The 24,993-nt window shown below is 42.8% G+C and overlaps 1 protein-coding gene across 2 annotated transcripts; it reads left to right on the forward strand.

Annotated features, from left to right (window-relative positions):
* The first annotated feature begins 552 nt into the window (after positions 1–552).
* On the forward strand, positions 553–23,022 carry FAM161A (FAM161 centrosomal protein A). 2 transcript variants are annotated; one of them, XM_068232380.1, is made up of 6 exons: positions 553–744; positions 3,680–3,918; positions 7,046–8,221; positions 16,864–16,963; positions 19,347–19,516; positions 22,851–23,022. In XM_068232380.1, exons 1-6 carry the CDS (start codon positions 595–597, stop codon positions 22,981–22,983), a joined length of 1,968 nt encoding a protein of 655 aa, XP_068088481.1. In that variant the 5' UTR covers positions 553–594; the 3' UTR covers positions 22,984–23,022. The 2 variants fall into 2 exon arrangements, with proteins under 2 accessions (XP_068088481.1, XP_068088482.1); XM_068232381.1 differs by lacking the exons at positions 16,864–16,963; positions 19,347–19,516; positions 22,851–23,022 and adding an exon at positions 13,486–14,300.
* The last annotated feature ends 1,971 nt before the right edge of the window (positions 23,023–24,993 follow it).

Genomic DNA, 24,993 nt, shown 5'->3' on the forward strand with positions numbered 1-24,993 from the left:
CGGCGGGTTATCGGACACGTCAGATATCAATCGAGCCACCAGGGGCTCGATTGATTAAAAAAAAAAAAAATGCACCGTGTATGCCCTGCATAAGAGCATGCACTGCTATCATTTTAGAATCCTTGGTGTAAAAAAAATAAAGTCAAATCCGGTATGTTTTTTGAGAGAGCTGGTTAGAAAGTGAATGTGAGGAATAAATGAGGGCTATACATCAAATTGTACTCCTAAGCAATGTGCTTTGGAAACAAGTTATAAGGATGTTAATTGTTGCCAGCTCTTGCTGATCTTCAGGTTCAGAACTTTCCTCTGGGAATATCTGACTGCATTGTTATGTAATGCTGGTGTGTTGTGAGTGTACAGTTCCAGTCCATATGTGTCAGTAATTATGCCGCAGGTGCTTGTGGAAATCCCATTGTGGCTCTGATCCTGCTCGGGGCACAGGCAACAGATGGCGTAAGTGGATTACTGAAAGATCAGTGGCTCTTTGTCTCCTACGTGCCGCCTGATCTCAGCGCGCTGGCGTAAACTTGTCCCCTCCCGCTCTCTGTAGCGTTCACGGTTGCTGGGCAGCGGTGGACTTCAAACCAGGCGGATATGATGGCGAAGTCTCATCGGGAAGCTGTGCTTGCTGCAGCCTGCCTGCAAACCCCGGTCCACCCGCACACCCGAGCTCCGCTCCCCCTGTACGAAAGGCTGGAAGAGGACAGGCAGCGCCAGGCTGGCTGCAGAGGAGACCGAGGATGGGTGAGGAGAGCTTCCTATGCTGGATTAGCTGTCTGACTGCCCACACCAACCCCTGGAACACACATACAACTTAATTACAGCAAACCTGTCTAAAAATAGCAAGTGCAGAAGGTTTGTGAGGATGAGGGCTGTTCTCTGTTGGCTGTGATTTTCAGCGTTTTGCGAATTCCCAAAGTGCAAGGAGCTTGCAAGTCACCGTCCAGTTTTCAGGGGTGCGGAGTGATTGCAACACGATTTTACCCAGGCGCAAATGTTGGTCCTGCTGCATTATTTGTGTGAAAGGCATAGGAAATTTGCAGGAGCTAGTCTAGTTGAAGGGACCCAGCAGGACATCATTGCAATATGGTTGTGTACACTAATTTGTAAGAAATGGGGTATCTAGGAGAAAACCAGGGCTTCGGATTTGAGGAGTCAGAGCAATTTTTCGGTGCCTGGAGTGGGAGTTGGAGTTGGTGGTTTTATAAACCGAGGCGTCGGAGTGGGATGATTTTTGTACCAAATTTACAGCCTGGCAAGAAGTATTAGACTCGGGTCGGGTTCAAGGCAGAGGCGAAAGAAGCTCCAGCCTCAGGGCGCAGTGTAGGAGGGGGCACACAACTCACTCACCTATCTATCACTTACCTATTGTGTTTGAAGCAGAGAGAAATAAGAAAAGGGGATACATGGCAGGGACTGCAACCCAGATAACTAGAGATTAAGGTGTTGGGGGCCATAGGGTGCCTCTAAAGCCCCATCTACACCATACAATTTTTTGTGCGATTCGATTCATCGATTCAATTCAATCTGACATGTTCAATTGGGATTCAAATCATTTTGCCATTGGTCTGCAATGGCCAATCGAATCCCAATCGGACATGTCGGATTGAATCAAATCGCACAAAAAATTATATGTGTAGATGGGGCTTATGCTGGGAATACACGGTACAAACTATACAGATGGTACAAACCATTTAGATGGCTCGATTGATCATTTCCGACATGTCCGATCACCCACCCGATTGATTCCGTGCTCGAGACCGCATGGGGGACAATGGAAAAAGATAAGGAAAACGAGCAGAAGATAAGAGAATCGCTTGCGGGGTCGAGCGGGAAATCGATCAGGCAGCAGAATTGAGCTGCGGAAACGCACAGTGTATTCCTAGCATTAACCCCCTTGGCGGTACACAGTTTCTGAGGCTGTGTCCGCCAGGAGGTTTTTTGCTCCAAAATTTTTTTCTAAACACTTTAGCTAGCATTTCGCTAGCTAAGCGTATGCTAAAGGTTGCTCCGGTACCCCCCATGCCCGCCAATCGCCGCCGGCTATACATACCCCACCACGATCCCACGGAAAGCGCAGTTTCCCGGTCGGCTCCCGGAGTTGTTATGGCGATGATCGGAGATGACGTCAGCAGCAATCCCGATCGCAGTCATCACGAAGCCTGGAGCCGATTGGGCGGCTGCGTCGGCGTGGGAACGCTGGGGGGTACGTATAGTGGAAGTTATTGCGGGCGATCGCGGGGGACCGGAGCAACTTTGTGCATATGCTAAGCTAGCGAATCGCTAGCTAAAGCGTATGCGACCAATTAAAAAAAAAGTCCTGGGGCCATGTGATCCTCTGTGGCGGCTACCCTGTGTGTAGCACGGGGTTACCGCTAAGGAGGTTAAAAGGCACCTAAACTGAGAGGGATATGTTTCCTTTTAAACAATACCAGTTGCCTGGCAGTCCTTCTGATCTCTTTGGCTGCAATAGTGGCTGAATCACACACCTGAAACAAGCATGCAGTTAATCCAGTCTGACTTCAGTCAGAGCACCTGATCTGCATGCTTGTTCAGGGGCTGTGGCTGAAAGTATTAGAGACACAGGATCAGCAGGAGAGCCAGGCAACTGGTATCATTTTAAAAGGAAAAATCCATATCCTTCTCAGTTTAGGCTCCCTTTAAAGCCTCATCTACACGGTACAATATTCCATCAGATAGACAGATCTATTAGTTAGATCTAATAAGAAATTGCATCGTGTGTAGAGAACCAAATTGTTTCAGAGAAATTTTGCAATAGATTTGGCTTTGATAAGTACCCACAATCTATTGCAATCTGATAGGACCAGTTGAAAATTATCTAATAGAGCCAATCTGAAGGAAAATTGTACAGTGTAGATGAGGTTTTAAGGCCTGTACACACGCTTGATTTGTAGGAACGACGGGTCCGTCAGACCCTCCCGCTGGGCGGGTGTTCCAGCGACAGTCCGGCGTGTGTACAGTCTGTCTGCAGACTGATAAGGCTGTTTCTGTGGATCGTTCAGAAACAGCCTTATCAGTCTGCCTGACAGACTGTACAAATGCCGGACTGTCGCTGGAACACCCGCCCAGTGGGAGGGTCTGACGGACCCCTCGTTCCTACAAATCAAGCGTGTGTACGGGCCTTTAGTCTAATAACAATCAGTGTTTGATGGCTGGGGTGGGAGGCATGGAGGGGCGCACTTTGGTGTCTCAGCCTTGGGTGCTGGAGGTCCTTGTCCCAGCTCTGAGTAGACTTAAGCCCCATCTACACGATACGATTCTTTGTGCGATTAGATTACGATTTTATTTACGATCCGATTAAATCCGACATGTACAATCAGGATTCGATTCAATTCGATTTGCCTTTGTTTTGCAATGGCAAATCGAATTGAATCAAATCGAATCCCGATCAAACATGTCGGATTTAATCGGATTGTATATAGAATCGTAATCGAATCACACAAATAATCGCATCGTGTAGATTGGGCTTTAGGATTCGGAGCAATTTTGGGTTCCTGGAGTTAGTGGTTTCAATAAGGGCTGATTCGCACTGCAAGAGCTTTTTCTAAGCGCTAGTGATTTTCAAAGCTCTTGTCAATGTAATGCTATGAGTTTGTTCTCACCTGAGCATTGACTGACAAACTGATGTCCACAGCTAACAAATACCCTTGCTCGCTAGGATGATCTCATCTCCTGTTCTGAAGATGATGGAGACCAGCCTTACACCACGACAGACTGTAAGGAATGGATTCTGGACCTTTCCAAAATTCATCACTCAGACAAAGAGTATTACATGCAGCTGGAGAGACTGAAGGATGCCCACGTCCATAACATGGAACAGCTGCAAAGCATGTACAAAAATAAACTCCACCTGAAAGGAGTCCACAGTTTCGATCCTGATTTCAAAAGCAGCTTCCGGTATGCAGATGACAAATTCTCTTACCTTTTTAATAGCCTGGCTAAACTATTATTGGCAGTCAAAACTCTAAGGCTACATTTCCACTGTAGCGTGACATTTTCGCCTGCAAAAAAAAAGTGTAAAATTTTTCTGCTTGGTGAAAATTCGCATGTAAATTTTTACGCGCATTAGTTAAATAAACATAATCTGCCTATTAACAGCTTAGTCATGACTGCTGACAACTTCCTGTAACCATGGCTCAAATGCGAATTTTTGTGCAATTAATGCGAACATTCGTGTTGCTATGCGTTGCCTATCTAAAACATTGTACGTGAATCATACGCAATGTCCGTAAAAATGATGCAGGGCCTCAGATTTTTTTCATGCGAACGAACGCGTAAGAAAAATCACATTGAACGGAAACAGCCCCATTCACAAACATTAGTTGCCAAATCAATGCAAATTTTCTGAGAGAAAAATCTGACACAAAACGCACAAGTGGAAACCTAGCCTTAGGCTAAGTTTCCACTTGTGCGTTTTGTGTCAGATTTTTTGCTTAGAAAATTCTCATTAGTTAGCAACAAAATGGGGCCGTTTTCCATCCAATGCAAATTTTCGTAAGCCTTTTCGTATGCAGAAAAAAATCTGAGAGCCTGCTTAATTTTTGGGGGGATATTTTATGCGTATTGGCTGCGATTCGCGAATAATGCTTTGCAATGGCATTTCATAGCAATGCGAATGTTTGCGTTATTTGTGCGAAAATTCGCATTAAATTCATGGTTACAGTAAGTTGACCGCAGTCGTGACTAAGCTGTTACTAGGCAGACTATGCAAAATTTGACTAATGTGCATTTTCATGTAAAAACGCATACAAATTTACATGCAAATTTTCACCAGTCAGAAAAGTCTTGTACGATTTTTCTGGGACACGAAAATTTAACACTACACTGGAAATGAAGCCTCAAATAGTCATTCTGAAAATGAAACAAAATGCATATTTATACATTAAGTATGTATAGTATGGTTGAGGCGAGACACCTCATAGGGAAATTCTGCTGTTGTGATTGGTCGCTGTTTCATCAAGCGTTGTAATTGGCCGAATAGTGTGGGGGCGTGCTTATCTATATCTATTAGAATCCTGAAAGTTGAAGAGGGTGCTATCATTGGAGAACTGTTGAAACAGCCAATCATGTTAGCAGAATTTCCCTATGTAATAACCTCAACCATAGAAGCACCCATATATGTATCAGTTCACTGGCAAACACCTATAGCTAGCATACCACCTGCAAATTAGGTCTGGTACACACCATGCAATTTCCCAACAGATTGATGGGTTGAATCGATATTTTCCAACAGGTCCGATCTGCTCCTGATCCATAACTGGTTCAATATTGTGCAGTAGTGATCAGGGGCAGCACAGTGGCATAGTGGTTAGCGATTTCGCCTTGCATCGCTTGGTTCCCAGTTCAGGTCAACATCTGCTAGGAGTTTATATGTTCTCCCCGTGTCTACATGGGTTTCCTCCGGGCACTCCGGTTTCCTTCCACATTCCAAAAACATACAGATAAGTAAATTGGCCCTAGACTATGATACATACACTACATGACACATAATAGACATAAGACTATGGTAGGGATTAGATTGTGAGTCCCTCTGAGGGACAGTTAAGTGACAAGACAATATATACACTGTACAGCGCTGCGTAAGATGTCAGCGCTATATAAGTACTAAATAATAATAAAATAATAATAATACCATTATCGATCAGAAGCTGATTGGACCTGTTGGAAATTATCAGTTTGACACATTGATCTGACTTGAAATTGCATGGTGTGTACCAGGCCTTGGCCCCTAGACACTGCTGGGCAATGTCTGATATAACTGTAATTCAGCCAGCAATGTGCCAGTGAATGAAGGTTCTCAGTTCACTCCAGAACAGGTGGTTATAGTTATGTGAAGCTCTCATGATGCTTATCTTAAAATAATCAATCCTGGTACGTCTGATTTTTTTGTGGTCAAGTTTTTTGTTTTTTCTTTTTGTTGCTGTTCCCCTAAGCAGATATGGCTGTGCAGGTTTGGGGACACCTGTCACCCGATCCATTCATAAATTAAAGTAATTCAGTGACTGTGTCAGTCTTTGCATTACTGCTTAAAAGAGAACTCCAAGATGTGCTAAGTAAGAGCATCTCTTATAGCAGGATTATATGGAGGACATACACGCCGATTTTTACCAAATGGTTGCCTTTTCAGCTCCCTTTGAGGAAAACCATTCAATTAAGTTTTTATATACACTCGGGCCATGTAATATGCTTTTGCATGGGCTGCTTGTGAGTATCTCGCCTTATTACAAAATATAGACACACTGTGCTTCTAAGGAAGTAAATTTCACTTCACAAAACTCATGGTTACTTCAGGTTATATTTGAACACAAATACTTTGCTTTGTAGTAGAGCTAGAGTAATTATGTAGCACTATCGAGAGGAATTACTGAGCTTGAATATTTATTTTTTAGAGATGAGATCACCATCTGATATGTGTTTAAGGAAAATATTTTTTATCACAATAAAATGTTTTGTAAAAGAATGGGGATTAGCTGAAGTCCCATTGATTCTGATTTGCTATCACTGAGTAATTGCAAAGATTGAACTTGGCTTTTTGGAGATTATCTGATATGTCACTTCTGTAGACAATTATTGAAGCAATTTTAGCGTTATTTCATGCGGACCGTGTATCAGCTGATGCAACAGTAATCTGCATATATGTTTTAATTATTTCCTGGAAGACAACCAAGGTTTCTGTAAAATAAATGAAAACATAACCTTGTTATGTTCCCCTTGTTCCTGTGCTTAGTGTGTGGGAAACGCATGCACTTAGTCATGTACTTCCTGTGTGGGAAACGTTTGTCTAAAGTGCCCCTTATTCATGTACTTCTTGAGTGGGAAACTCATGTCTAAAGTGAATAGTTGCAGCATGGACAACTGGGTTTAACCCCATTTTCTCAGCATAGAGAAAAGGTTCTACTTCGTGTTTTCACCTAAAGAGTTGAATGTTATATTTAAATATTTTGATGAGATATTAAGGCAATTGATATCGTTGCTATTGTGAAGACTTCAAGTGTTGCTATTTCTTTAATTTCTTACTTTTAAGGCCAGCATGGGATCACAAGCCTCCTCAGCCTGATGAATTGAATACTTACTTACTAAAAGAAGATAGCAACTGGAATGTCTCCTCCAGATCATCAGCTGCATCTTTTGGTGAACAGTCGGATGGAGAAGACAGCTGTGACACGGAAGCTTCTACCTCGGCTAGAGAGATAATCCATCAAATGTGGAATGGATTTAGTGTTCAGGACTACATCAAGGACACAGAACCTGACAAGCTCACCTACAAACGTAAAAGTAACAAAAGCAAGTCTAAAGAGTGGTCACATAGGGTCACCATTCCAGAGCCTTTTGAGATGACTGTTAGAGAGTCCAAGAAAAAGGAGATTAGTGTTAAGTCCAAGTCAGAAATTGAGCTGGAGAACAACTTGCTGAAGAAGAGACTGGAGGAGGAAGCAGAATGTCAAAAGAAATTCAGGGCAAACCCAGTTCCAGCTTCTGTGTATCTTCCACTCTACCAAGAGATTGTGGAAAGGAATGAAGAGAGGCGAAGATTTGTAAAAGAAAGAAGCAAGGAGATTCTTTTGGCTTCTCAGAAACCGTTCCAGTTCATTGAAAGAGATGAGCGTAAGAAAGAACTACAAAAGATGCAGCTTGCGGAGCTTCAAGATTCACTCCAGAATTTTAAACACTTCAAAGCAAGACCAGTTCCAAAGTCAGTATATGACACATCTGCCAATGAGAGACGTAAAGAAGAAGAGCTGTACCGAGACATTCGGATTCATATGAGGTCCCAGGAACTCCTGTATAGCTCCTCTTATCCAACCAGCACACTAGCTTGTAGATCTAGCACAAAAAGCCACAAAGCAAGATGTTACATGCCGGAGGAGGAACGTGAGCACAGGCCTAAAATTAACAAGATGCCAAATTTTCAACTTCACCATAAAAATAACCAAGAACGCCTTTCAAAAAGTAAAAGCTCAAAGCATGTGACCATCTGTGATCCCTTTGACCTGCGCACTGACAAGATTTCCTCTCACAGGGAAAAAATTCTTAGGGACATTGAAGCTGATGAAGAACATCTAAAAGAGGCTCGTTGGCCATATAAATCGCCTAGGAGCCAGCCACAGATGAGTTCAACGCTCTTATCTCCACGTGGAGAGACTCCATCTTTCAGTCCCAGGTTCACCGCATCTTCTAAAAGAAGAGAGAAAGCTATTAGGTAAGTTTTTAATGAGATATGGGTACCTCCAGTTAAAGTGATCTTAAAGTGACACTAAAGCGAAAAAATAAAACCTAATATAATGAATTCTATGTGTAGTATGGATAATTAATAGAAGATTTTTTTTTTTTTAAGAGAATTTTTTATAAATTTTTGCAATATGGTTACAAATTAACAGACAATCACAATACAACAGTCACAAAACATTTGGTGTTCTTCCGCCAATTTACAAAGTTACCTATTCTTGTATCATAACATAGCGCAGAGATTACTTCAGAGATTCATGCAAAGAGAGTAGTTACTGTGTTTACCAAGACAAGATAAATAAATGACGCCTCATTCCATTTAACTGGGGCTATAGATAAGCAATCAAATAGATAGTTGTAACAGAGTTAGCAGTATAATCAATGAAGGTCCTGTATCATTACAGAAATGTCAAGGTGAGGTATTACCGTATCAGATGCATCAACCCAAGTGCTCCAGATTTTATCAAATTTAGTAAACTGTGATCTGGATTAATATGTAAGTTTGTATAAGGGTAGTATACTATTTATTGTTTCCTTCCACTGTTTTAGCGAAGGTGTTGAGCTTTGCTTCCATTTGGAAGTAAGGGATTTTCTAGCATAGAACAGTAAAATGCGTATCAAGGTTTTCTTATGTGTACCACAACCTATGTCCCCCAAAATTCCCAGCATGCAGGATTGAAATGACATTACAACGGGGAGCTTAAGTTTGTTTGATAGGAAGTGAGTTACTGTCTTCCAATAAGTTTGTACCTGGGGCAATGCCACACACAGTGCAGAAAGTCAGCGTTTGTCGCTGTGCACTTAAAGCATGAATCTGTAGCGCCCCTTCCCATCTTTGCCATTCGGACTGGTGATAAATAAGCTTGGTGAAGCCATTTAATATGAATTACCTTATCCCTTGAAGTTATAACCGTTTTGTAATATGTGTCCTGAAATTCTGCCCACTCCGAGTCAGTAAGGTCCCCCCCACCCGACCACCCGCGTTTATAGTTATTGCGATTGCTATTCTGTTTAGCCAGTAGTACAAAGTTATAGTACCTTGATGTTTGTTTGTTAGAGTATTTTTGTAGAAGTAGTGATTCTAGTGGCATTGTAGCTAGTACAACCCCATGGAGGCCAAGTTGGGATTTAAGGGCATGTCTGATTTGAAAATAGCGGAAAAGCGAGTGAGGTGGGAGACAAAACTCCTGCCTCAGAGTGGCAAAATCCTTAAAGGAGCCTTCACAGTATAACTGGTTGATATATTTGATACCTGCCTTGCACCAGAAATGAATATCTGTAATCTGTTTTAGTTCTGGGAGTTGGTCGTTGTGCCATAAGGGCAGATTAGGGGATATGGTGCCAGGGGAAGGATCGCATAGCTTTTGGGTCCTTTTAAATACCTTAATAGTGTGTTGGATCAGATGTGAGCCCTCATTTCCCGTGGGGACTTTGCCTCTATAAATAGCTGAGCATAATGCTTCGTAGGAGGTGGCCATATCCGCCTCCGTATTCATGTCTGAGTGTGTTCTTGTTGAGCTCAACCAGTGCTGTATAGGCACCAGCTGGGACGCAAGATAATAAACTTGAAAATCGGGTAAGGCTAATCCCCCTTCAGCAATTGGTAGTTGTAAGGTTCGTAATGCTATTTTTGGGGTGCTTCCTGCCCATAGGAAACTGGTAATAATAGTGTTTATTTTTTTAAAGATTTTTTGTGGGATCCAGCATAATTAATAGAAGATTAGTAGCAAAGAAAAGTGTCTCATATTTTTATTTTCAGTTATATATCTTTTTTTGTAACATTGCATCATCCTCTAATATATGCAGTTTTACACATTACACTCAGCATTTTAAATGATTTCAACGAGCAGAGCTAATGACCTTTGCAACTTTCCTCTGCAGGAAAATCATAAACAAACAAGAGACAATGAGATACATTTGAGATAAGAGTTTCAAAACACAGTGCTGTCCACCACTATATTTGGTCATGGAGCTCAGATAAGCTCTTTACATAGATAACTGAAGTTTCTTAACTCTTCCTGTACTAGAAATCATATCTGTTCTGCTAATGTTTTATTTCTTAGCTTTACTACACATACAATTCATTATATCATACGTTTATTTACACTTCAGATTCCCTTTAAAGAGAGTCTGAAGCGTAAAAGAAAGTCCTCTTTAGCATTAATGCCAGAGCTGAAACGCCGCATTGCCGCAGCGCAACAAGGTTTTATCCCTCCAAAATCCTGGGGCAAAAATCCACGATTTTCCAGGTTGTGGATTTTGTTGCCCAGGGAGGCAGAGCTTTGTGCTGTAGCTCTGCCTCCAGCCCAGTCAGTCTCCGCCTCTCCCCGCCCCTCTCAGTGAAAGAAGACTGAGAGGGGTGGGAGGAGGTGGAGATCGACGCGAGTAAAGGCAGAGCAACTGCACAAAGCTCTGCCTCTACCCGGAAGGAGCCCTGAATTTTGCCACGGGGATTTCAGGGTGATTAAACCAGTTCAGCCTTCAGTCGTTTTCACTTTATGCATCCGAGCAATGTTCACCTCCCATTCATTAGCCTATAACTTTATCACTACTTATCACAATGAACTGATCTATATCTTGTTTTTTCCGCCACCAATTAGGCTTTCTTTGGGGGGTACATTTTGCTAAGAGCTACCTTACTGTAAATGCATTTTAACAGTAAGAATTAGAAAAAAAATGAAAAAATTCATTATTTGTCAGTTTTCGGCCATTATAGTTTTAAAATAAAACATGCCTCCATAATTAAAACCCACGTATTGTATTTGCCCATTTGTCACGGTTATTTCACCGTTTAAATTATGTCCCTATCACAATGTATCGCGACAATATTTTATTTGGAAATAAAAGAGCATTTTTTCCGTTTTGCATCCATCACTATTTACAAGCTTATAAAAAAAAAAAATAGAGTGAAATATTTCATCTTTACATAGATATTTAAAAAGTTTAGACCCTTAGGTAAATATTTGTGTTTTGTTTTTTTTTGTTTTTTTTTTATAGTAATGTGTTTTTGTTTTGTTTTTTTATTAAACATTTTATGTGGGCATTTTTGGGAGGGTGGGATATAAATAGTGTTTTATTTGGGGAAATATTTGTGTATTGTAATGTTTTTTTACTTTTACTTGTAGTTTTACTTTTTGGCCACAAGATGGCAATCTTAAGTTTGTTTACATGACGTCACTCTAAGCGTACAATGTACGCTTAGAGGGACATAGCTTCAGAAAAAGCGTAGCTTCCGAGAGAAGCTGTCGCTTTTTCATCGGGGGAGAGGAATCAGTGATCGGGCACCATAGCCCGATACATTGATTCCTGGGCTACCGAATCTGCGGCCGGGAGTGCGCGGACGCGCACGTGGCCTCCTGGACGTAGGTACTACGTCCTGGAGGCATAAATGGTTAAGACCTTGTGCCGCGGGAATGCGGCATTTCAGCTATGTCATTATTGCTGAAGACGACTGCAATGTAAAAAGAGCTAATTTTTTACGCTTCAGACTCTCTTTAAGTAATTTAGATGGAATTTCTATTTTTTGTTCTAAAATTGCTATAACTATAGATTAGAGCTTGTGTTTTGGAGAGTGCGTGTGACAGGTTTTCCAAATGTTGGATGATTCCTATAACTGACAAATTATTTTGGTCCATTCATATTATGTAGATTGCTGAAAACGGTAAAACAATAAGGCATCCCACATCGCCTCAATTCACTAAGCTTTACCAAACACTTTATTGAACGTTTGATAATTTACCTCATGAGTAAAATCTAATTTTAAATTCAATAAGGGGTTATAGACTTATTGAACATTTTAGCGATAAAACATTCAATAAATCTATAACCCCTTAGTGAATTCAAAATTAAATTTTACTCATGCGGTTAATTATCAAACGTTCAATAAAGTGTTTGATAAAGCTTAGTGAATTGAGGCGATGTTGTGTGCAGAAGGACATTAGACATGCATGGAAGCCACATCAGTGCAGTCCAGCATAGTACACTGTAAGGGCCCATTCACACTAGAGCGTTTTGCCGTGGTTTTGGCAAAACGCTCAAACGCTAGGGGTTTTAAAAAGTCACCTGCACCACTTTCAGGCGATTTCCCGGCGATCGCGTTTCATTGCTATAGAAGTGCTAAACGCGATCGCGGAAAAATCACCGCAGTGTCCAGTGATGTTTCCGGGTGAAATCGCGGGAAAATCACTCCCACAAAAATCGTTGGCGGTTTGTGCTTTTAAGTGTGAATGGGCCCTAATATACTGCCGCATTCATTTTTGTGTACTGGCCCCATTCAATCCAATTAATTTGGGCAAGTATCACATAATGTAGCAGTGCATTACAATGCAACGTTCCGCCACTTATAATGTGAATGGAACCTTATGCTCTTTTTGCTATGAAATATTAAGGACAATGGCACACAAGTGACTCCTATTGCCACTGACATCCTTTATGGTGATCACCTCTCTGAGCTATTACTAGCTGAAATGCTGCTAACTTGAGTTTGTATGTAATCGCAAAGTTTGTGTGGGTTTCCTCTTGGTGCCCCGGTTTCCTCCCACATCCCAAAAACAGAAGTCCCCCCCACACACACACACACACACCACCACAAAAAAAGACCCTTCTCTATGATGTGGACATAAGAATGATATTGTAGGGATAAGTCTATGAGCTCCTCTTAGGGACAGTTAGTAACATGACTATATACTCCTCACTCTTCTGTTAGTCATTCCATGCATTATATCATGTAACATGTAATTAGGCAATTCCCTGTCTTCGGAATCACATGAGTGCCAGTGCCCTTACTGTTATTTATGCAAATGATGCTGAAATGTGTATAGATGTGCCTCATATTGTCTCAAAGCAAGCTACGAACCGTAGTGAATTCCTGCTACAAATACGCAACCTGTAGACCCTACCTTAGTTAGCAGAGCAGTAGATTTAATGTAAAGAAACATAGCCTCTTAGTGATCCATCCGCTTCCAGTGTGACCCTCGCAGAACCTTGTAGTCCTCCCAGAGCAGGGATGTTGAACTCCAGTCCTCAAGAGCCCAGGTCCTCACACATTTTCCGCTAAGCTCAGATAAATTGATGGGGTTGAATCAGGATAGGCAAGGTGGTTCATCAAGTAGAACGCATTCCTCCATTTCTCAGTCCACCCTAAACACCGGCATGGATATGGACCTCGAGGTCTGGAGTTCCAACACCAGTGTCCCTAGATATAAGAGCAATTGTTAGTCAGTTTATGTCCCGACCCAGGAAGTCTCTTGAAGAAAGAGTAAAAAAAGAAGAAGAAGAAAAAAGGATCCAAGCGAGGAAGACGCAAAGAGAGAAAATATTGAAGAAACGTATACATAGGAAAGTTAAGGCTGTCCATCCACAGCGAGCTGATAACTTGCATGATAAATTAAAAGATCTGAGGTAATAACCATGCATAGAAAACCATGTTTTACAGAAAATCTTTTAATCTTACAAAGAAATAATTGGTAATGTAAGGACTCTCTGTCTTCAACTTTGAGGAAGGTGAAGGACCCCCTAAGCAGGGCCAACGCTTCCATAGAGGCAAATCGGGCAATTGCCTGTGCCCCCCCTCCCATCTCCAAGGTGCCCCTCCTCCCCTCCAGCTATGGTGGCCCATGAGAGTGGAGATGTTGTGTGTTTACTCTGGAGAGGAGAAGGTAAAGTATGAGGAAGCCAAAAATGCTGTTTAGAGGACGTATGATGGACACCATAAACTATGATACAGTGTGATTGAGGGGTTAGATCAAGCTGTGGCAGATGACTCAGGGGACCTGGGTTTGATTTGGTTTGAAGGGGGATGTCAGGGGGCCGCCAAAAAAATTACTTTTGCCCCAGGGCTCCATTGTAGCTAGAATCAGCCCTGCCTCTAAACATGTGAGGGAAATGTCACCATGGACGTTCACATACTGTACACTGCTGCCCAGTAGTCTCCATCACACACCTCCAATAGCCACAGTCATACCTTCGAAACCTTTTACTTGCAACCCAAGTCAAAAATGGTAAAGGGGGAAGAGGCGCCCAGAGAAGATAAAATACGTTAAAAACAAAAAGTGAGGTGGCTTACCTCAATGAAGACAAATTCACGTATTAATATAATTTTATTGCACTGGCAACGCGTTTCGTGGGTGCATACCCACTTCCCCGGGCCAAATAGCAGTGACTAATAGTGCTTGTAGCCACAAATAAGGCACCAAGTCAAAAATGACTGTTGAAAGGGGAGCATAACAAACCTTTCAAGGGAGCCAAAAGTCATTCTGGAATCCACTAAGGAAGTCCAATGCAGGGAAAAGACTGTTCATGTCTATCAATCGGAGATTACAATTTGAATTAGAACAGAACACAATAAAGAAAACTGAAAGCAGGCAAGTTTGCTTTATCTCTCTCTATCAGGGATCGAGATTACAGCGCTTCCAATTGGAAATTGGCTTTCCGCGGTGGAAATCGGTAAGTGGAAACTCGCAGAATACCACATTGCCATGGAAATTTTAGGCCAATCTGAAGACTCAGAAGTGTTAGACCAGTCAGAGAATGCAGAAGTTTACCGTGGTTGCTGATTGGAAATGCGGATTCCGCGTAATAGCATACATCCACCAAAAAAAACATATTTTTACGATTGCAGTAACTAACTTTATTGAAAGAAAAATTACATACCACAGAAATAAAAAAAAAAACACTTATCGGAAAGCGGAAATAGGCATTTATGACCAACCGCTGCATAATATGTTGGCGCTTTATAAATACAATAAATAAATAAAAATAATCAAATACTCTCTATATCTGTAATTGCATTAAAGGGGACCTAAACTGAAAGGGAGATGGATGTTTCCTTTTAAACAATACCAGTTGCCTGGCAGCCCTGCTGATCTTTTTGGCTGCAGTAGTGGTTGAATCACACACCTGAAACAAGCACGCAGCTAATCCAGTCTGACTTCAGTCAGAGCACCTGATCTGCATGCTTGTTCAGGGACTGTGGCTAAAAGTATTAGAGACGCAGGAGAGTCAGGCAACTGGTATTATTTTAAAAGGAAAAATCCATATCCTTCTCAGTTTAGGATCCCTTTTAGGGCCCACTGCCACCAGGCACCGCACCCATTTAAGATTTGGCTGCAGTACTTGTTTTGCTGCTAAGCCTCAGCTTGAATCGCTTAAGCCCCATCTACACCATACAATTTTTTTGTCTGATTCGATTCATAGATTCGATTTGATGCAATCCGAAGTGTCCAATCGGGATTCAATTTGCCATTGCAAAACAATGGCAAATTGAATCGAATCCCGATCGGGCATGTCGTATTGAATCGAATCAATTAATCGAATCGGACAAAAATTGTATGGTGTAGATGGGGCTTTAATGTGGCCATACACTTATAGATTTGCAGCAGATTCGACCATCAGATAGATTCCTGTCAGATTGGACTTGACAGGCATCCGCCAGAAATCTATGTGATGTGTGTCACACACTAGGAACAGATTTCCAATACATTTCAGAATGAAATCTATTGGAAATCGATCTAAATGCATTATTGGACCATCAGATCCAATGCAACTCTATGGGGAATCGATTTGCTGCTGATCTGATCCTGTCAGATCAAATCGATCGAAATCGCCGCAAATCGATCGATTGATAGATTTGATAGAATCAATTTCAAATAAATGGCTGAAATCAACCAGTGTATGGACCAATTTAGCCATGCATGGCTATAGGGATTCAAATTTGTGCGGTGGAAAACTGCAGCATGCTGTCCAGAATCCAGAAGCAGTTTCATTCGGGTGGCAACCTGTTGCAGGTATAAGTAGCGTTTCCCAGCCCAACTCACCTGTGGGGGAACGCTGCAGATTCAGCTGGGTTTGATCCGAGTGTAAATGAGCCCTAAGGTTAGGAAGATAGGGAGTGTGCAGGGCGGGGGGAGCAAGAGGGAGTGAAACAATGAAAGAGCTAAGTAGGGGGGAAAGAGAGAAACTAAAGTGGCAGAATAAGAGCATAGATGGTGGAGGGAGAGAGTGACCGAAAGGAATGTGGCAGGGACCCAAGGGACATTAGGGGGAGAGCAAAGGAAAGTGAACTTTGAAATAGACGGAGAGTAAAATATTAGAGGTGGTAAATAAAGTGGCACAGAGAAAGCAAGAGAGCAAAGTGGCAAAGAGAGAGACTGAGTAAGCAAAGTAGAGGAAAGAAAGTAAGAGCAACGTGTGGAGGAGGTGGTGTGCACAGAAAGGAGGAGCAAAGTGGTCCAGCAAAAGCACCCTATTCTACCTAATCATTGATGTTGTAGACAGGTGCAGCAAGAGGCCTCCCTCTACTTGCAGGGAATTGGAGATGTTTAGTATAATGATGCAGAGTGGCCATGGCTTTCCACCACTCTCCTCCAGACTGAGTCATCAGTGTTGAGTGGTAGTATTACAAATAACACATGGTTGTAAAGTGTATGGGTACCTACCACATCCTTATCAATGCTGCAGACGAGGGCTGAGACTGTGACCTAAATTACTATGTGAGACCAATGGAGGTAACTTCTGCATAGAACAAATCAAAATAAAAACACTATCTAAATTCATAATTTTTTTATTTTTAAATCTTGCAAGATTTAAAATATATTTTTCTTGGGAATTCTGCAACAGGAGAAATGAGAAGCAAAGGATGGAGGAGTACCTGCAAGAGTTGGATGCTATGAAGGAGCGAGTGTCTCGAACACCACTGTTACTGGAGAGGGTTAGACAGGTAAGTTCTTTCCACATGTAGCTAGGGGGTACCTGCTGGAGTCGTGTGCTAAAGGAGAACTCCATTAAAGAGAACCTGTACTGAGTAAAAATATTTAAAATAAACACATGAGGTAACTTCAAATGAACATTACATAGTTACCTTGCCATCAGTTCCTTTCAGAAGCTCACCATTTTCTTCTGACAATAATCCCTTCCAGTTCTGACAATATTTTGTCAGATCTGAAATATATCAGTTGCTGTCAGTTATAGCTGAGAGGAAATACTGATTTACCAGGTAATGTCCATGTTACCCTATGGCTCAAGTGGGCGATGTTACAGTTTAACAGTGTGCTGACCAGAAAGCTGTTATGGGTAATGGCCATTTTCAAAATGGAGGACGGAAAATTCCCTTGATCACAGTGAACAAACAGGATGCAGGACAGGAGAAAGACACTGAGGAGTAGACTACATGGAAGGTAAGTATGACTTGTGTATGCTTATTTTGACTTTTAATTTTCAGTTCAGGTTTTCTTTAAGCTGCCTGTTGTCATAACTGGCTACAAACTAGCCTGGAAAGGTAATTGTTATTGCAATTCCGATATGCATGCTTACGTCATATGGGGTCATCAGGGAACACGGTTGCAAGGCGCCGAAGTGCATGCGCAGCATAGTATGTCCGGGTCAGAGGGCACCTAACACGCCGACCAGCAATACAGAACAGCGTAGAGCGGAGGGTGACGCCAGGGCACGGGAGGTGCGGTATTCCTCTGCACAACTACACACACACAACGTCCTTTTTAAATATATTTAATGTCAAGGTATCGTTTAACCACTTGAGGACTGCGGTGTTAACCCCACTTTTTTTTTTTTTTTTACTTTCCCTCCCTCTCCCCTGCCGGTCAATCATGCGATTGGCTGTCATAGGCTTCTGCCTATGAGAGCCGATCGCTCTCTTGTCCTCCAGGGGACCAGCAATACAGTTACAGTTCGCAGCGCTGTACAAAGCAGTTAGACGGCGAATCCGCCGTCTACTAGTCTCCCGAGCGGCGATCGCCGCACGGAGACTGAAGGCGGGGCGGAGCTCCGCCCCCCGAGCAGGAGATGCGCGCGCAGCGTGCGCGCGATCTCCTGCTAGCCCTTTAGAGGACAGTTCACGCCAATGGGCGTGGAGTGGTCCTGGGGCTGCCGCACTGCTCATGCCAATTGGCGTGGAGCAGTCGGCAAGTGGTTAAAGTGAACACATAAATCAGTCTAAGATCTCCAGGGAGTGACAAACTGCACTGCTCACACCATTATATAAATCTTTGCTTGCTTGCTGACTGGTGTGAGCAGAGTTGGGGTACTTTCGAAGGGAAGGAACCTCAATGCTAGTGAAAGGGTTTAGTTCAGAATGCTTTTGCATGCAAACCATTTTGGAAGCTAATATCCACCATTTGTGCAACCGAATACAGCTTGCAATCTAGTTGATTTTATCATTTCTTGAGTTCCAGCTTGCTGTGAGTGTTTGAGTGCAGCGGGTTAACGATTGTAAATTGACCACTCGCTTCAGCACCTCCTTTCCCCTTTAAAGGGACTCCGAGCAGTGCAGAAACTATGGAAAGATGCACATCATTTTAAAGCTCTCTTTCTCCTCTTTCCAATGATATATAAACCGCCACCCTATGCCTTTTAGTTTTCGCTATTTTCGCGATTGAAATTGCCGCGGCCGCGATTTCGATCACACAAATAGAGAAAACTAAAAGGCGTAGGGCAACGATTTAGGTGTCGTCAGAAAGAGGAGAAAGAGAGCTTTAAAATTATATCCATCAAGCCATAGTTATATTGTATTACACAGGGCGACTTTTTGTCAAAGTCAGCAGCTGCATTCAGCAAAATGGAGCTGCTGACACTGGGGAAAGTGTCGTCCTGTGTAATACAATATAACTATGGCTTGATGGATATCATTTTAAAGCTCTCTTTCTCCTCTTTCTGACGACACCTAAATCGTTGCCCTACACCTTTTAGTTTTCTCTATTTTCGCGATCGAAATCGCGGCCGCGGCAATTTCAATCGCGAAAATAGCGAAAACTAAAAGACGTAGGGTGGTGATTTATATATCATTAGAAAGAGCGCTTTAAAATGATATGCATCTTTCTATAGTTTCTGCACTGCTCGGAGTCCCTTTAAATACTGGGGCTTTAACAGGTTAAGCATAAATTCCCTTGCTTCCAGGTAATGGTTGTAAACGTTTGACTCCTGACACTTGAGCATTTTCAAAAGAATCCAGTCCAGGTTTGCTTGGCTCACACAGGCTTTCTGTCGCTCTCCCTAAATCAGGGCTGTTGTGAATGATAAACATGTCATTTAGGTGTAGGGATTTCTGTGATAATGCATTGTTTTTGTCTTTTCTGGACTCCTTGTAGAAAAAGACTCCTGTAAGTACAGACAAGCATTACTCCAGTTTGCTGAGAGACCTGGGGCTCAGTGATGATTTTATGAGAACAAAGAGACAGCTGGCCAGAACTGATGCTGTGGAGCATCATGACAGCACAAAAGAGGAAAACGTGATTGTAAATGATGGGGATGATGAGCGGTAAGTTCACATAGATGTCCTTTCAGTATTGTTCAGTAAGGCTAGGGGTACCCTGTGTATAAATTACCAAGGGTTAGAAAGTGATTAAACAGTGATGTCCCAAGACTATCGCATTGGCATGCAATTTTCTTGCAATCCTATTGATTTTAACGCAAATGCAGGAAAAATGCAGCATACACTGTTTGCGTTTGGCTAAAAACCTGATTGCATCTGGGAAAAGGGGCGTCTGCTTTACAATGATAACCATGGTAACCTTGCAGTTGGCGAAACGCAGGCAAATTGTGTGCGATCTCCCCTGTATTTGCCACAATCACTGCCTCTGTTGTTACCCCTTGCTACACCCTTTCTATAGTAATTCTGGGAATTGTAGTCTGCTTCTATGGATCCATCTGATTGCCATTCCCCCTACCTAAATTCCTGATGACTGTATTGCATCCACAGCATTATAAATAGAAAGTACAAGAGTGCTACCTAGCGAAACCTCTGATATTTGGATTCCTGTATCAAATTGAGGCTACAACCATCTTAAAAACACAACTACAAAGGCATGCAATTTTTCTGTGTGTTTTTTTTTTCTATTTGCTATTCTGGGAGAGGTGCTCCTGACAACCTTGGAACCAGGAGAGCTGCGGCGGTGAGGAGATGATGGGGAGAGGCTAATGACATTAGAGTCTATTAGGAGATTGGGGGGGGGGGGGATTTTAAGGGTAAAAAGTGACTGTTTAATACAGTATACTGTATGTGAGAAGGCCATTAGTAATGACCCAACATTTTGTCTCAGATCCACTTTAAAGAGAACCTGAGGTGGATCTTAGGGGGGCAGACGGGACACAGGGGCCTGTTCTCTGCCTCTTGACATGCCTCTGTGTCCCCACACCGCTGATCTCTGCCACCAACTCCCCCCCCCTTCCCACACACACACACACCGTCACGCTATAGCCCCCTGAGATTAGTGACAATATTTGTCGCTATCTTGGAGGTAAACATATGGGAGAGGGGGCCAGGAGCGTTTCTGCAGGGTTTCCAGTCTCCTTGGCCGCACCCACTGCCGCTCCCCCGCCTCCCTGCATGCTGTGAGAGACACACAGTCTCTCAGTGCAGCACCGTGACTAGCGTCGTCAAGTGAAAGTGGGCCATTGCTGTATTTTTTGGGGGGGGGTTACCTGATCCGCTCAGCCCCGCAGATCAGGTAGCCTACTTTTTTTTAGCCCACCTCAGGCTCTCTTTAGTGCAAATTGCATACAGTTAAGTTAGGGTGCCCATACATTACGCGGTATTAAAGCCTGATCAACCTCCTGATTCAATCGTTTTATAGAATCAGAAGAGAATCTGCCCCATCGTTTACTCAATCGATTTCTGGTCGAAATCAGTCCAATGGATCGATTGGGAATGGTGGAAAAATCTTGTTCGCAAGGGTTCGATCGAGTGCATGGTGACAACGGCATTTGTCTTCAAAACGACCGGCAGACCCCCAGGCCAGTGGCCTCCCAAGTGTATAAAATTGACATACAATCTATGGGATTAGGTGAAAAAATAAATGTATAAGAGCGAGGTGTTTTGTTATGAAAGTTATAGGTATGATATTTGAATTGAGGATCACAATATTGCAAGGTGTTAAAGCGGACCTGAACTCAGAACTTCCTCTCTGCTCTAAAAGATACGCAACAGCATAATAACCTTTAACCCTCCTGGTGGTAACCGCCGCAGAGGATCGCATGACCCCGGGATCGATTTTTGTAATAAAACTTGTTGTAATAGTTATAGCTAGCACTAGGCTAGCTACCTGTGTCCCCAAAGTCCCTCCGATCACCCCCGAACGCTGCCGCAATACATCCCCCCCCCCCCCCCCCGGGATCCCGCGATGGCGCAGCCTCTAAATCAGCTCCAGGCTTCGCTATGGGGAGGATCGGGACTGCGCATGACGTCGATGACGTCATGTCCGATCGTCGCCATAGCGACGACTGATGGTGATTGCGGAGGCTGCGGCTCTCGCGGGATCGTGGCTGGGTAAATATAAGCGGCAGCGATCGGGGGGATCAGAGAGGTGCGGGGGACTTGAGGGAGACTGGTAGCTAGCCTAGTGCTAGCTACAACTATTACAACAAGTTTTATTTAAAAAAAATCCCTCCCGCGGACGCAGCCATCGAAATTTCTTTGTTACAGCTGATACAAATCCTGCACTAAATCTGCAGTGTGTGTACTTCCTGCTTTTATGGAAGCAGGGAAAGGTTTAAAGGGAACCTAAACTGAGAAGGATATGGATTTTTCCTTTTAAAATAATACTTTTCGCCACAGTCCCTGAACAAGCCTGTAGATCAGGTGCTCTGACTGAAGTCACACTGAATTAGCTGCATGCTTGTTTCAGGTATGTGATTCAGCCACTATTGTAGCCAAAGAGATCAGCAGGACTGCCAGGCAACTGGTATTGTTTAAAAGGAAACATCTATATCCTTCTCAGTTTAGGTTCCCTTTAACATGCTGTGTATACATATTAGCTGTGTCTGTGGAGACTGCTGAAATTATGGGCAGAAGCAGCTGAGAGATCAAATTACACTTGTGATTACTTGAAAATGAGGGTGAATTAGACAGGCTCTTCTCTCCAAAAACACACAGGATGCATTTCACTCTGTTTTCCTTGTCGTGCAAGAAGAGTTCAGGTCCACTTTAAACCAGTGTACAGAGACTTTGCATGTATAGTATGTATGTACAGTATGTGTTTGTGTTTACATGTACCTATTTATGTATATGGTATTAACCACTTAATGACCGCCTAACGCCGATAGGCGTCGGCAGGTCGAAGTGGTGTTTCCGCGGAAACCATGTCCGTTCACGGAGGGTGTCAGGCTAATTGTAAACACGCGGAGAAGAAATCCCCTGTGTTTACATCATACGGTGCTGCTGTCGCAGCAGCGCCGTAAAGGAGATCGGCGATCCCCAGCCTCTGATTGGCCGGGGATCGCCGCCGTCTGATAGGCTAAAGCCTATTAGAGGTGGTACAGGACGGATCGCCGTCCTGTGCTGCCCAGAGGGAGAGGGAGGGAGGAGTATCGCTGCGGAGGAGGGCCTTGAGGAGCCCCCGCTCGGCCACACAGTGCGGCGGCGATCAGACCCCCCAGCAGGACATCCCCCTAGTAGGGAAAAAAGGGGGGAAGTCTGATCGCCCTGCCACAATCATGATCTGTGCTGTGGGCTGGAGAGCCCACGCAGCACAGATCAGCCAATACAGCCCTGGTCCTTAAGTGGTTAAAGGAAAACTATTAAAATAACAATTTTATAAATGGAATGAGTAATGAGGATGTACTTATAGGTGCGCCGTATCCTCCTGTCTCCATAGGAGCTCACAAGGCACGTTGGAAGCAGAAGATTTACAGGCATATAGTGAGGATCAGGAGGACTCTGCTGATGAATTTGAAGAGGAGAATCAAGAATACAGTTCTGATGAAGATCACGTGGAAAGTGAATCCTAATGGAAAATAGTGAAAATATTACTTACCTCAGCACACACACCTCTGTAAAGCACCATGTCTTTTCTCCTTAAATCAAACTGGTCAAAGCTGGCTCTGTATGTAAACGGACAGTGCTGCATGCAGGTACCGCAGTACGAATCGGCTGAATTCAGCACTGTCAGATCCCTGGCTTAGAACTAATAGTGCATGTAGTCAGTTCAGTCACAATTTGAACTCGGAATTTACGATGTCTCCCCATCACCAGAGTCTGCTTTATGTTATGTTGAGGAAACTGTTGATCTTATCAATTTAGCCAGGATGCCTGGGAAAGCCTCCCCAAGTAACAGTTAAAGCATCTAATTACATTTATTTATGTTTCTCCTCTGTATGTCAGTATATATAAGCTGTATTTTTCACATTTTGTCAGGAACCAAGTCCGGCGAAGGCTTATTATATGCCGAAAGCTCACTGTTTATTCATCCCTAAGTTAGCCAATAAATGGTATCATCCTGATTCAAAACTCCTTGCTAGACCATTCAAGTAACTCAACCTTAGCCTAACCTAACACTCTCTGAGACTTAAGTCTAACCTTGCATGACTTTAGGAACCATTGAAACTGTCAGAACTACCCATTCATGGAATTATCAGGTACTCTAATAAATGGCTCACAAGCACTAAAATTAACAGGATTGAGTGTAGCATGGTTAAGAATGCATGAAGCAAGTTTGGGATTATGGGAATCCCAACAACCTTAGGGATGCCCGGCATAAATTTGGGATTATGGGAATCCCAACAACCTTAGATAGGGATTCCCAGCATAAAAAAGTATCTTTGCATGCTTTGTGGTTGAACATGTATTTTTAGAATTGCCAGATTTGGCATTGGGTAACAAGTATGGACGTTTTGTAGCTGTTCCTATTGTCACTTAACCTTACATATGCCTAACCCTAATGACCAATCCTCTAACCTAATGACTCTCTCCCCCATTGAACCCTAAACCCAGTTTACAGGCACCTAACCCAAAACCTCAGGTATGCTGTAGTCAAATACACTAGGTGTTGCTGGATCTCTGTTGCTAAACAACGATGATGATGCTTTACTTGAATGGTCTAGCAAGGAGTTTTGAATCAGGATGATACCATTTATTGGCTAACTTAGAGATGAATAAACAGTAAGGTTTTGGCTTATAATAAGCCTTCGTCAGACTTGGTTCCTGCCAAAATGTGAAAAACACACCTTATATATACTGACATACAAAGGAGAAACATTCTTAAGCAAACTTAAATAAATGTAATTAGATGCCTTAACTTTTACTTCAGGAGGCTTTCCCTGGCATCCTGGCTAAATTGATAAGATCGACAGAAAGAAAAAAATGCTGGGTCTCCACCTGGATTTAAGGCCTGTTGGCCTGTTATTGCAAGTGTCACAGTGCAAAGCACAACGTTTCGACCGCAATAGTCTTTCTCAAGTGCTTTGCTGTGACACTTGCAAGAAACAGGCCGACAGGACTTAAAACCAGGTGGAGACCCAGCGTTTTTTTCTTTCTGTTGAAGTTACCCTGTGGTGGATGAGGGGATAAGCTGGTCAACTCCCTGGTGCATCAAGGTTTGGGTAGTAGTGTTGGGATCTCTCTATTTTGTTTAAATTGATAAGATCAACCGTTTCCTCAACATAACATAAAGCAGACTCTGGTGATGGGGAGACATCGTAAATTCTGAATTCCGATTGTGACTGGGCTGACTACATGCACCATTAGTTATAAGCTAAAGAGAATTGTGGCATTTAAAACCATCTTCCCAGTACATGAAAGAAAATAAATGAATCGTCCTTGCCTTTACTGATGGTTAACACGGTACAACATTCTACTGCTTCTACTATGTTGAATGGTCTAGGTTATTGTTAAGAATACATTGGGATATAGCTTAGTATTACACATTCTTTTAAGGATTTAATTTAGGGTTAGTTCTCAGTGGCAGGGTAAGAATTGAAGATGGGTGCTAAGTTAAAGTTGGGACTACCATGTGGTAGTGG

The sequence above is a fragment of the Hyperolius riggenbachi genome, chromosome 4 (genome assembly GCF_040937935.1).
Source record: "Hyperolius riggenbachi isolate aHypRig1 chromosome 4, aHypRig1.pri, whole genome shotgun sequence".
Classification (NCBI taxonomy): Eukaryota; Metazoa; Chordata; class Amphibia; order Anura; family Hyperoliidae; genus Hyperolius; species Hyperolius riggenbachi.